This window comes from Lissotriton helveticus, chromosome 5_1 (assembly GCF_964261635.1).
Source record: "Lissotriton helveticus chromosome 5_1, aLisHel1.1, whole genome shotgun sequence".
Taxonomy (NCBI): domain Eukaryota; kingdom Metazoa; phylum Chordata; class Amphibia; order Caudata; family Salamandridae; genus Lissotriton; species Lissotriton helveticus.
The window spans coordinates 1,929,219,511-1,929,233,177 of record NC_136065.1 but is presented as its reverse complement, the minus strand read 5'-3'; the positions used below and the strand labels follow the sequence as shown (position 1 = coordinate 1,929,233,177).

At 49.6% G+C, this 13,667-nt stretch overlaps 1 protein-coding gene across 1 annotated transcript in view; it reads right to left on the bottom strand.

The window, feature by feature from the left end:
- Window positions 1–9,890, bottom strand: part of SNF8 (SNF8 subunit of ESCRT-II) — a 122,059-nt gene extending 112,169 nt beyond the window's left edge. The window contains exon 1 of the mRNA XM_078645539.1: window positions 9,784–9,890. Within this exon, the coding sequence (XP_078501665.1) occupies window positions 9,784–9,837 (54 nt within the window). The 5' untranslated portion in view covers window positions 9,838–9,890. The remainder of the gene's footprint in view (window positions 1–9,783) is intronic.
- Between the last annotated feature and the right edge of the window lie 3,777 nt (window positions 9,891–13,667).

The window sequence follows — 13,667 nt, the reverse complement described above, 5'->3', positions numbered from 1 at the left end:
ATTTTCTTCGAGTGAATCATCGGTGTCTGCACATAATCCTTTACTGCTTTGGCTAAAAAGTCCTGAAACACTTTAAACAAGCGCCACACATCATGCCTTGTATAAAACACATCACAGAATGTAAGTAGGGCCACTGCAATTATACGGCAGTGGAAGGCCACATTATGAGTCAGGGTTGGTTAAATTATGACGCAAGAAATCGCGAATTATACAGCATGACATTGTGCATTTTGAGATAGTATTATTTGATTATTTTGTCATTATGTTTCGCCTGCACAGCACTTGCACCGTGCTTGGGAAATCTAATGTTTTTAATAAAAACTTAAAAGGGACTTACATCCCGCTCCTCTCTTTCCAGCCTGCTCATTGTTTCCTGTGCATGCCACTTACCTTTCCTCCATTTCTATTGGTTGCAGCATATTTTCCTGCATTTAGCAATGCTTGTTCCTCATCTGCTTCTCTTATTTTCCCACCACCAAATTACTGTTAACATCCGTTTTGGTAGAACTATATTTTCATTAAGTTTTGCCTTTCACTCTTGCAGCATATTTATATAAAAATGTATCACCCAGAGAGAATAAGTGATTAGCATAAAACCACAGGATGTTGCACGGCGACACCAAGACTCGAACCAGGATCCCCAGCTCTGGGGTCAGCAGCTCTGGCCGCATCGTCTCCACTCCCATGTTATCGGTCAGGGGTCTCTTTCCTTCTCCCGGACGAGGAGCTCTTTATTCATTACATCGGCGATACAGATGCATTATCAATGCTTGTCTAAATAATACACCTGTCCACTTTGGAGCTTTGTGGCTTTTTTTGGTCTCCCATAATGTTTTAAATATACTGTGGACAACTTCTTTGTGCACCTAGAGCTGCACATTTTGTAGCGGTTTTGTATTCATGGTTAATAATGTAGGCTTTGCTTTTATGTTCCGGAAGCATCGCTAACATTTTCAAACAAGGATCTTTTAACTATAGTGACCTCGCCCCAGCCCACCTCACGTTTAATTTCTTTTTGGGGATCGCTCCGGTGTTACATTCAAGCTAGCTAAACATTGCGGGACTGCGATGTGCACTTTCAAACTTTACAATTTAAGACTTTAAGGTTTGGAGCATGGAAGGTTGGAAACTTTTTGGTGTTCATACTTAGGACCGGAACACCACTTTACTGTGTGCATGTAATGTGGATGTAAATATTTCACAAATACCCAGAGGTTGTGTTAATTCCATTTCCATTTCCATTTCATAATCTTTATTTCGGCAATACATGCCCTAAAAGACGTGCATACAATCATAAAAACAACATTTCTCATTTTAAAAAACATTGGATGAAGAAACAAATTCATGCTGGTACAAGATCTGTGTGGTAAATAATTCAAATCAATCAATAACCTCTACATCATCAGCTGAAAAGTTTTCTTTGTAAAGTGCATATGCATTAGCAAAATTATCCAGTGCTCAGCACGCCCCTGCGTTTAAGCCATATCACCCCAAGAAATTTTGCAACAGCAAAAACAACTATAGGTGACAAATCAGTTTTAAGAATGCGGTAGGCTTGCATGCAGTGTGTAATTCGCATGTTTTTACATAAGGGCACCAGCCAGTGCCTCCTCATTTTTCGATAAGCAGGGCAGAAAAACATGATCTGTATTTCACTTTCCAGATCACAACTGCAATTAGGACAAGTTTTCAGAGCAGCTGGAGACCAATTACATGTAAAAGCTCTGATTGGTAATGTGCCATACCTCCACTGCAAGTACAGCTTTCTCGTAAAAACAGGGAAGATATCATCCATGACAATTTCAAAATGATAAAAATCCTTTTCCTTTAAGAAACAATCTGTTAGAGTGCCGCTGTGTACACTACATATGGAGGCAGTTAATTTACTTTCATAAAGGAGTTTGGACAAGCTTTTTCTTGGGGTCCTAGGACAAGCAATTTCAGGGTTGTACCACATTTGCGGGAGCCCTAGCTTGATAAATTCATTTTTAATATAAGCGAGCAACAGGATTTTCCACGCATTTGGTAAGCTTAGAATATCCAATAATTCCTGTCTATAAGCAGAGAGCTCCGGAGTACTCCATAGTCTCCGCCAGAACGCTAGAGGCTTCAGGCCCACAACCTCATCTATTGGCCTAAGTCCCATATCAAATCTAATAGGTAGCAGGGGAGTACTAGGGGACAACGTCAACAGTTGCCTGAGGAATTTATTTTCTGTAACAACAATCTCAGGCCTGCAGGCATACCCCCAAAGTTCACCCCCATAGGTGACCGCCCCTCTCACTTGTGTTTTATAAATCTCCACAACTGGTCAAATAGGTTTTATTGTAGAGGTGTTAGAGAGCTTTAGAATACCCCCTGTAAGCTGGGACTGCCTGAGTGGAGACTTAATTTGGTGCGGGCCCACGTCATGTTTTCATTGAGGGTTACCCCTAGATAGTCAAAAGTCTGAACTCTTTCCAGCCTGATTGTTCCAATTACGGGGTTAGGTCTCGTGGGTACAGGGGGATTGAAAATCATGAATTTGGTTTTCAAATGTGATTTCTAAACCCCTTTCCTCGCAGAATCCCACAAAGCCATCCAAAACCTTCTGTATCCCCATTGGGGATTTTGAAAGCAGCAGGGTGTCATCTACGAACATTATCGCAGGCACCCTGCTGCCAGCTAGTTTGGGGGCGTCAGTATATTGTATCCCATTTAAGTGAGAAATTACCCCGTTGACATAAAGGCAAAACAGGGTAGGCGCTAGGACGCAACCCTGTCTCTCCCCCCTGCCAACGGGGATTTTTGCTGATAGGAGACCATTTCTTCCACACCTGACCCGTGCAAAGTTGTCATGATGGAGCCGTATTAAAATATACAAAATTTGATGGGGAATGCCCAATGTGGCAAGTACAGCCCATAACTTGCATCTTGGGACCAAGTCGAAGGCTGCTCGCAAATCCACGAAAACCGTGTAGAGGCTTCCCCCTTCGATCTTAACAGATTTCCAGAACAGCATGTTCAGTCGGAGAATCTGGTCCATTGTAGATATATTATTTCTGAACCCTGCCTGGTAGGGGCTTAGTATGGAATTTTCCTCCATCCAGTCCTGGAGGCGGTCCAATATTAACCTGCCAAAGATCTTTTGCGGGACATCGATCAAGCTGATCGGCCTGTAGTTGGCTGGGAGCAGAGGTGAACCCTTCTTGAAGATTGGCACAATCTCTGCGCCCAGCCAAGTGCCAGGTATTGGCATCCCTCTCAGGACTGCGTTGTAAATAACTAAGAGGTATGGGGCCCATACTACGGGTTGATGTTTAAAGAGGTCACCCGGGAGCTTATCCAGCCCCGGGGCTTTCCCCGCTGCCAGTTCAGAGATTACATCACTGACCACCTTCACCGTGAAGTCAATAACGTCTGATTGCCGTATTTGATCTGGCAGCACTGCCCCTAAATCTCCCTCCAGGTTAGTGGGTCCTACTGCGTAGAGGGTTCGGAAGTGTTCTTCCCAAACACTTTCAGCTATGTTTGCCTCCACAGCTCAGCTGGCTCTGCCGAGCCTGTATTTACAATGGACCAGAATTTACGTAGGTCTCTAGCTGCGAGCGCATTAGATAAGCCAGTCCAGTTGTCGTGGTCCCATTCCTCTCTTGCGCACTTCATTGCGCGCTTATAATTAACTCTCAGGGTCTGTACTACTAACTTAGCAGCCTTGTGATTTAAGGCAGTAACGAGTTCGGCCTTTGCTCTTCTACAGGCGGAATTGTACCATGTAACACTGGTACCCTTTGCTGGCCGCTTGACAATACAAGGGTAGAACACATCTGACAATTTGTTTATTAACTGTTCGTGTAGGGTCCCTAACTTACAGAAAATGTCAGAAGTGTGTTCATCATTCATTGCAGCACTGATATCCTCTAGAATAGGAAGAATTAGAGCATAGAGTACCGAAACTCGCTCTGGCCTTTCCACTATTTACGACCACTTTATTCTTCTCCTACCATTAGTTAGGAGCATTCTCGGGTTCGGGGCGCCACTGACATCCAGAGTCTCCCTTGCAACACCAGGCATGGTAATTTTTAAACTTAGGGCAGTGTGGTCGCTATCGTTTCGTGGACTTACAGAGAAATCCCTTATTGTGGCCCAAGATCGAGTTTCCACAAATATGTAATCCAAACGAGACTCATGGCCCAGTTTGTTAAAAGTACATTTTGGGGGAGATCTGGTTTGACACGCCCATTGCACGCCCTAATGGAGTGCTTAAGTGTTAGTGACGTGATTTGTACCGCCAGTGGTGTCCATGGCCTGGGAAATGGAGCCTCCAGTGGCGGTACTGCCCTGCGCGCATCCTCCTCCAGAAGGCCTCCATCTGCCTGGCCTGCCAGTGGCTCGAAGTGTCAATTGAGGTCGCCGCTGGGGATGGAACTTATAAATGAGGATAATTCCTCAACTGTTTTAGACTCCGCGGTGACACCTACTGGTCTAGAATATACGTTGACCAGTGCAAGCTTGGAGCCATTGGACCATTCCAAAAATACGCACTGCACGTCATCAGATAGTGTGTTCAGGGTCTTGGCCGTACAGCCTAGGTGGGAACCCACCAAAACTGTAAGGCCCCCCGATGGACGTCCCCTCCCCCCCCCCATCTCGCTGGTATGGAGAAGGAGGTACAAAAGGGGGGTGGTGATGGACGGAGCATCTGAACCAATCAAACACTCACACCCAGTCAAAAGATCTGGGTTTGATCCATCACCGTTCTTTAGCCCACTCTGCCACCCCAGTTCAGACATGGCTATATGCAAATCAGTCTGACCCTGTGCCTCATGGAAACAGTCCAGCCCGAACACCACCCCCTTTTGTACCGTTTTTGGCCGCCATAAGTGTGGCAGGGTATGCTCAGACGTGAGTCCCTTGCTCACTTTGCCACTGGATTCAAGCAAGCTGGGCTGAAGACGGCTGTAATGCCAGAAACCGGTCCTCGGAAGCTTGTTTCCGGTCCAGGGAAGGCATGGCTTGGCAGTTCGGGCTGGACTGTTCCCATGAGGCACAGGGTCAGACTGATTTGCATATAGCCATGTCTGAACTGGGGTGGCAGAGTGGGCTAAAGAACGGTGATGGATTAAACCCAGATCTTTTGACTGGGTGTGAGTGTTTGATTGGTTCAGATGCTCCGTCCATCACCACCCCCTTTCGTACCGGTATGGCGAAGGAGGCATATCCAGTGCGTATCTTATCCTCTCTGGCCCATGTTTCTTGGAAAAGACACACATCATTCCCATCTATAAATGCTCCCCACTCTGGGCAATCGATCTTATTACAGAGGCCTGCCAGATTCCATGACAATATTGTTAGAGGGCCCTGATTATCAAAATTGGCGGTACCCCCCCTGTCCCTGTTGGAATCTCCCGTAATGGGTTCCACGGTCTCCTGTGCCACATCAGGAGAGGGTGGACCTTCCGACTGGGTGGGCTGGAGAGTAAGAATACAGGGATGAAATTCTGTGCTGTTTATAACTGCTTGGTTATTACTCTCAGCCTGCCTGGTACATTCGTTGGTACTGCGGCAATCCACGTCAAGGTTCGTTGTAAGAGGCCCCCTAGGTTTTGCCATGTTGCTGCGGTCTATTGGTTCCGAGCAACCCTCCCACATCACATAGTGGGGGCGGGGGGAGTCAATCGACCATGTCCAGGGGGGCTAAAGCGATTACGGCTCAGGAGGGGGCCTGGTAGGTAGATGTTAGCATTCCCAGCCCCGGTCCCATTACTCCCTCCCCTGGAACCCACTCTCGTCCAACCATCCTCCACCTCCCCGCTAGGACTCCAAGAACCAGGCCGGTAGAAGAAAGACAGAGGGAGGGACTGAATAGGAGTATCAAGGTCTCGATAAGGCCAAGAACATATGTGGGAGACTGTTCTCGGGTCTCAAAAATTTACCAAAACACTGTCCCCGTTAATATTTTTAGTAGTGTTACCTATCCACTGCACCCTACGGACCATCAAAATCTCACTAGAGATTTGGGGGGGAGAGGCCTATTCTTGCTCAGCCAGCTAATAACCTTATTTTTCAGTGACTGGAAGGATTCCCTGGCCGAAGCCTCCAACACTGAGACCCCTGTTAATACAACCACAAAGGGACTCGCTTCCGGCGGTTTGGTCAGAATCAATCTCTGTCCTTGAGATCACTACCAGTGATTGCATCGGGGCATTAGTAGTAGTAATAGTATGGGGCCTTTGTACTGTGGCTCCTACACCTGCTGGGGAATTAGAGATGTCAATTTGGGAACCCCCCCTGACCCTTGTTGGCCCCGTTTGCACCCTCCCACAGCATCGTTTTAACCCTGTCCAAGCCATCACCAGCCAAGACCGTAGCCCTCTCTATACTAGACAGCCTTAACTCTATCTGGGCTAGTCTGGCTTCCAGGGGGCCGAGCAGAGCCTTGCAAACCATACTCAATTTAGCGATTATTAGATCTTCTTATATGGGTGCAGAATTGCTAATATTTGAATCAACCGTATTCAAAATAGGGGAACTTTCCTCTGTGGGGGCAGCCGCTACTGAAGCCCCCACGGAGGACATCCCGTGGGGTTCTGGGCCACTCATTTGTTTAGCGAGCTTGGCCTTTCGCCCACCTGATTTGTGGGTGATGTGCTTCCTTTTGGGTATAGCCCCCTCATGATGTCCCCCTTGGATTACTACCATTCTGGTTCTCCTGTATAGCATTAACAGATTCAGCATTGACATTAGGCGCAGGATTAACTTCCAATACACTTAATTCAATAGTGTGGTTACAATGTGAACGTACCCCCCCCCGACAGGTCTACCCCTTTCTGTGCTGCATTGTCCATCATTTCCATGCGACCAACAATGCTTGGAACCACTCCCCTGTCTGGCCGGTGTCTTTGCATTCATGATGTGGCCCAAGGACGATCTTTTAACATTTAACAGTTCCTGAGAAAGGCGCCTTTCCAGAATGGTAATTTCATTGGAGAAAAGCGAGCTGGCTCTAATAATAAAATTGTCCAAAGTTCCTACTGTGTTACTGGCAGCAGTTATGGTTTTGCTCCTCAGCTCGCGGCCAGCCATCTCGATCTATTGCAACCGCCCAGGAATAAAATTTCTTAAACTTGCAGGTCTTCTTACCTCGCCCACGTTGAAATGGTGGAAAGCCAAAGGGTGTGGCCCGGTCCGGTCTCTGCCGGTCTCGAACGGGCTAAAACGGCCCGCCCATGGCCCGGGCTTCGCCCGGCGCGCATCCGCGCGCGTACCGCGTTGCGGAAGGGGTGGCTACAAATATAGGTCAGTGGGGGCGGGGCGGGAAGAGCACGCAGCGTCGCCGTGCGGGCTGCTGGTCCTCGCAGTCCCGCCGGTCTTTGCCCCAGAGTCTCCTCGCTGCCAAAACCACCAAACTCGAACGCCTTGCACGAGCGGCACCAGGAAGGTTGGAAACTTTTTGATGTTCATACTTAGGACCGGAACACCACTTTACTGTGTGCATATAATGTGGATGTAAATATTTCACAAATACCCACAGGTTGTGTTAATTCCACTCCAGGCTACTACTGAGGGGTGACCATTCCCTATTAATTCCACTGCAGATTACTTCTGCAGGGTGACCTCTCCCCAACTCAACTAACATATTTATACTCTGGATCCCCAACAATCGTATTGTACTGCAAGCTTCCTTCCCTCACCTTCGCCTACAGATTATTACAAGCGCACACCATAAGTGACATTCCTAATTCAGCACAAAGTCAGCAGGAACACAGCCCCACCTTAATACCAGCGTGGACCCCACCTCAGCAGGCGAGAAAAGCCCCTACCTCAGCAGGTGAAAAACGCCCCCACCTCAGCAGGCGAAAATAGCCCCCACCTCAGCAGGCGAAAATAGCCCCCACCTCAGCAGGCAAAAATAGCCCCCACCTCAGCACCAGCGCAGACCCCACCTCAGCACCAGCGCAGACCTCACCTCAGCACCAGCCCAGACCCCACCTCAGCACCAGCCCAGACCCCACCTCAGCACCAGCCCAGACCCCACCTCAGCACCAGCCCAGACCCCACCTCAGCACCAGCCCAGACCCCACCTCGGCACCAGCCCAGACCCCACCTCGGCACCAGCCCAGACCCCACCTCGGCACCAGCCCAGACCCCACCTCGGCACCAGCCCAGACCCCTCCTCGGCACCAGCCCAGACCCCACCTCGGCACCAGCCCAGACCCCACCTCGGCACCAGCCCAGACCCCACCTCGGCACCAGCCCAGACCCCACCTCGGCACCAGCCCAGACCCCACCTCGGCACCAGCCCAGACCCCACCTCGGCACCAGCCCAGACCCCACCTCGGCACCAGCCCAGACCCCACCTCGGCACCAGCCCAGACCCTACCTCAGCACCAGCCCAGACCCCACCTCAGCACCAGCACAACCCCACCTCAGCAGCAATTCAGCACCACTTCAGCATTAGTGCAGCACCACATAGGCCCCAGTGAAGCACCAGTGCAGCACGGCCTCAGCATTAGCACGCCATCACATAAGCACCACACAACCCCACCTCAGAATCAGCACAGCCCCACCTCCCCATCAGTTCACCACCACCAGTGCACCACCAACTCGGCATCAGCGCAGTCCCATCTCAGCACCAGTGCAAAACTACCTCAGCACCAGCACAACTCTACCTCAGCAGCAATTCAGCACCAACTCATCATCAGTACACACCACCTGAGCACCACCACAGCGCCATCTCAGCATCAGTACAGCACCAGATCAGCACAGCGCTAACTCCTCATCACTTCACCACCGGTATGCACCAACTGCACCACCAAATCATCACCAGTGCAGCACCACCTCAGCATCAATACAGCCCCACCTCAGCACCAGCACAGCCCCGCCAAAGCACAAATACAGCCCCACCTCAGCACCAGCGCAGCCCCACTTCAGCACCAGCACAGCCACACCTCAGCACAGCCACACCTCAGCACCAGCGCAGCCACACCTCAGCACCAGCGCAGCCACACCTCAGCACCAACGCAGCCACACCTCAGCACCAACGCAGCCACACCTCAGCACCAGCACGACCCTACCTCAACAGCATTTCAGCACCACTTTAGCAACAGTGCAACACCACATGAGCATCACCTCAGCAAAACAACTCAGCATCACTGCACACTCCACTACACCTAAGCACCAACACAGGACCACCACCTCAGTATCACAAAGCATCATAGCATAAAAAAATTACCAAAGCCAATAGGTTTGGCTAAACACTGATACGGTCACAATGGTGAGACCTATTGGCAATGCCAATGCTTGTTTAAAAATGCTTGCCATCCACTGTGCTTCAATGTCTGTGGTGACTGCCACACAGCTTCCACCCAGTGTTGCAAGACAGGGTTTGCTCCAATACCCTCATCAGAATCTCCTGCAAAACGCTGCCCCAACTTAAAGCACTCTCATTCCACTAGGAGAGTTCCAGTATGTAAATGTAAATATAACAACCAAATCCCATCACACGTTTTTAATGACGGTTCCTTCAGTACCGCACATAGGGTGATAGTGCTACGGAGCCACGATAATAGCTGAAAATGCCATCCAGATGGCAATGACATCGCGTGATTTTAACCAATGTAAAACACTATATTGCCAGCCCTTCTCTGCTTTTCTATCTTTGTTGTTTTAAGGGTCATGGTGTCTGCAAAAGTTGTTAGATCATGACATGAGCTGTGCTTTGGAGAGCGCGACGAAATACTGAGTGTGCCTGCAAACTGTACAGACTAGACAAGTTTACGTTTACCACTAAAGGTCCCTTACTTCTGCCAGTTTCTTCTTGGCGATGGCGCCAGCCCCAACCCCACGCCGATGCATCTTTCACCGCACACACAGCCTTCAGCAGCCAAAGCAGGAAGTAAACTGAAATGGAAACCAAGGAGACGTAAGCAGACCGCGACAGGCACGGGACGTCAGATGGGAGACAGAGCCAATCAGAGAGCGCGGCACTGACTGAACTATGGAAATGGAAAGAGGGCAAACGTATGAATATTTAGAAAGATTGGACACGCCCACGAATTGTTTATTTACGACGAGGAACAAGAGATCACAACGACGGAAGAACTGCTCGCTTTATTGCAAACTTAGTTGGTACCTTGTTGAAGAAGGGACGTTTTTGTGGTCATATATTGTCGACCAGTTTAGTAAAGTATTATTATTTATCCATTATTTATTTATTTTATTTATTAATGCGTTTTTATATAGCGCGGACTTTACCCAAAGGCGTCAGAGCGCTTCACAATAGGAACAGTAATGATACATGAGGAGAAAATTATAAGTGAACAAATTACAAAAGCAAACGTTAAGTTACATGAGGCAAAAGTGACACTTGTGAGCAAACAAAATACACGAGGTAGCAAATGGTGCAATACAGGAAAAGTGACGTGTGCAGGTTACAAGAGAAAACAAGTACAATTAGAGGTATAATACTGCAATATATGGCAGACACTCAAGCACAAGGACAAACGTTACGTAGGCAATGGTGGCACTTGTGCAAGTATCTAAAGCAAACCAAATATAAGAGGTAGCAAACAGTGTGTTACCAGAGAAAAGAGGTGTGTGCATGTTACAAAAGAGTACCAAACACAGGCACAAGGATAATACTGCTATAAATGGCAAATACTCAAACCACGAACACACTGGGAAGGCACTTCCATAGTGTGGTAGCGCTCTAGTGTTCCTTTAGCGGAACAGGAACCACGTCACAGGATGTGGTAGGCGGGGACTTGATTCTCTGGCGCGCAGGCTAGAGGAAGCCAGCCCCGGCGCTCCTGTAAGCAATAAATAAGTTTAGCACCTTACACGGTGTCCTAGCTTTATTACAATGGCGACGAGTCGGGATTAATAATACCCGAACGCACGCGACCCCTTAAATTGCACGCATCTCGCGTGAGGAACGAAAAAACGGACACGGAGCGCGGCAGAGGAGCCGGCAAGGCAGCAAAGAGCGTGGAAAGGGCGCCAAAACGCTCGAAAACGCACACAAGCCAGAAGGGGACCCCACACAGTTACCAGAGCCCAGGAAAGGCCACAGCCCGAAGATCCTATATCCCGAGGGGGTAGTGAGCACTGCGAGGCTGCTGACGTCACCACGAGGATCCCCTAAGCACCTGGCCAACATCACGGTGAGCCCTGGAAGTGCCCCTGCACCAGAGAGAAGAGGTGCACGCTGGCGGAAACCGCAGGCCCATCGAGTAAGAAGGGGGAAGGCAGCACACGGGCCACAACTCGCACCAAAGAGAGTGGACTGGAGGAGGACAGCGAGGGAGAACACAGAGAAGATGAGGGAGAAGAGCAAGACGCCCCAGGGAGTCCGTCCAGGCAAACAGTCACTGTACCAAAGCCCAGAGGAAACGCCCCAGCCATGGCGAGCCAGAGCACTTCCCTCACCCAACTAGTTCCATTCCTCACGAAAAGCGGAGAACCGGAAAGGAAATGGGAAGACTGGAAGAGGTACTTCCTTAACTATCTGGAGGCGCTAGAAGAAGAAGGGGACACCCCATTCTCGAGTAAGAGAAAAAAGAAGATTCTGCTCCACAACTTAGGTCCAGAAGGGCTCAGGATCTATGACACGATCGTGAAAGGGGAAAGAGCCGCAACGGACACGGAGGTATTTGACCGTGCCATCGAAGACTTAGACGCACATTACAGGCCTGTGGTGTGCGTCGCCATTGACAGATTTAACTTCTTTCAGAGGAAGCAGAAGAGCGGAGAGTCAGTGGATGAATATGTTGTAGCGCTGAGAAAGCTCGCTGCCACGTGCAGATTTGGAGGACTGCTGGATGAATTCATCAGAGACCAAATAATTATGCATACCTCTAGTGCCCACATACAGGAGAAATTGTGGGTGAACGGCGACGCTCCACTCAAGGAAATCTGGGTGACGGTAAAGAAAGCAGAACTATCGAGAAGGTGCGCCCAAGCGGCGAAGAGAGACGCCCAGGAAACGCAAGCAGTGTGTAGAATAATGGCGCCAAACAGAAACGACTGTTGGAGGCAAAATGAGACGAGGAAGACCCAGGGAGGAAATAGAGCTGATTTCCCCAACAAATCACAGGTGGACAGCAAGTCACACAAGACAGGAAAAAACCAGTGTTACAGGTGTGGGAGCAATAACCACCTAGGAAACGACAAGGCGTGTCCTGCTTTCAAAGTGAGATGTTCGTATTGCAACATCTTTGGACACTACGAGAAGGTGTGTCGCAGGAAACCGAAGAATGCCGTGGTGCGCTTGGTGGACCAGGATCTGCGAGACGATTACAGCGATCAGGACGACAAAGGGGAAGAGGAGGAATTCCTGTACATTGACGTCCAGATTCTGGAGATGGATGGTTCCAACTCAGACAAGCCCAGGCTGGATATGCACATAGGAGGAATACCCTTGGAGATGATCGCGGACAGTGGAGCGCCCATCTCGATCGTCCAGAGGCAGGTGTGGGAAGACAACTTCGCATCGAGGATCAAAGGAGCGCTCCTACCCATGGATGTGAGACCGGTAACGTACACTGGACAAAAGATCCCCATGCTAGGCTACTGCCCGCTCTTGTTTGAATTTAGAGGCCGTCATGCGCAGTGCAAGCTGTACGTTGCAGAGAGAGGCCCTTCCGTACTGAGTTGGAAGGACCAGGGAGCCTTGGGGATCCAGCTCAACCCAGGAGGCATAGAGAAAATCCTGCTCATGGATATGGAAATCAAGGAAGACGTGCAGCTGTGGCGGAAGACATATCCCAAGGTATTCAACGGGCAGATCGGTGAGCTGGGCAAGTACACGCATCTCATCAAACTGAAAGAAGGAGCAGTACCGGTCGTCCACAAAGTGAGGAACATCCCGTTCCGCAGCAGGGAGGCGGTACAAACTGAACTAGAAAGGTTAGAAAAAGAGGGAGTCATAAGGGCAATAGAGAGCGCAGAGTGGCTGTCGCCCCTGGTGGTAGCCCAAAAACCCAATGGCAAGGTACGTCTCTGCGTGGACTTAAGAGAGTTAAACAAAAACATTGTCATAGACAAATTCCCTTTACCACGCATCAGTGAAATGCTGGCGAAAACGAAGGACGTCGCCTGGTTCTCCACGGTGGACCTCTCGTCAGCCTACCATCAGGTCAAACTCCATCCGTCGTGCACCCACCTCACGTCGTTCATCACGCCATTCGGGTGCTATGAGTTCGTGAGGATGCCCTTCGGCCTAGCTTCAGCCGCTGCGGTGTTCCAGAAAATCATGCACAAGCTCCTGAAAGACATGAAAGACGTCCTCTTCTTTCAAGATGACATTCTGGTGATGGGGAAGTCGAGGCAAGAACACAATGTGAAACTTCACAAGGTACTGCAGAAGCTGCAGGACAGTGGATTGACCGCCGAATGGACCAAATGCAATCTAGGCGTCCAATCAGTCACATACCTCGGACATGAGGTGAGCGGGAAAGGGATAACGCCGAAGAAAACAAACATGAGAGCCATCATGGAAGCACCCACCCCGGAAAAGAAAGAGGATGTTCGGTCATTCCTAGGAATGGCCGAGTACTACAGCAAATTCATTCCTCACTTCGCTACAAAGACACACCACATACGACAGCTGCTCAAGGAAAGGAACAGGTTCCAATGGGGGAAGGATGAGCAAACCGAGTTCGACGCGCTCAAGCTGGAAATGGGAA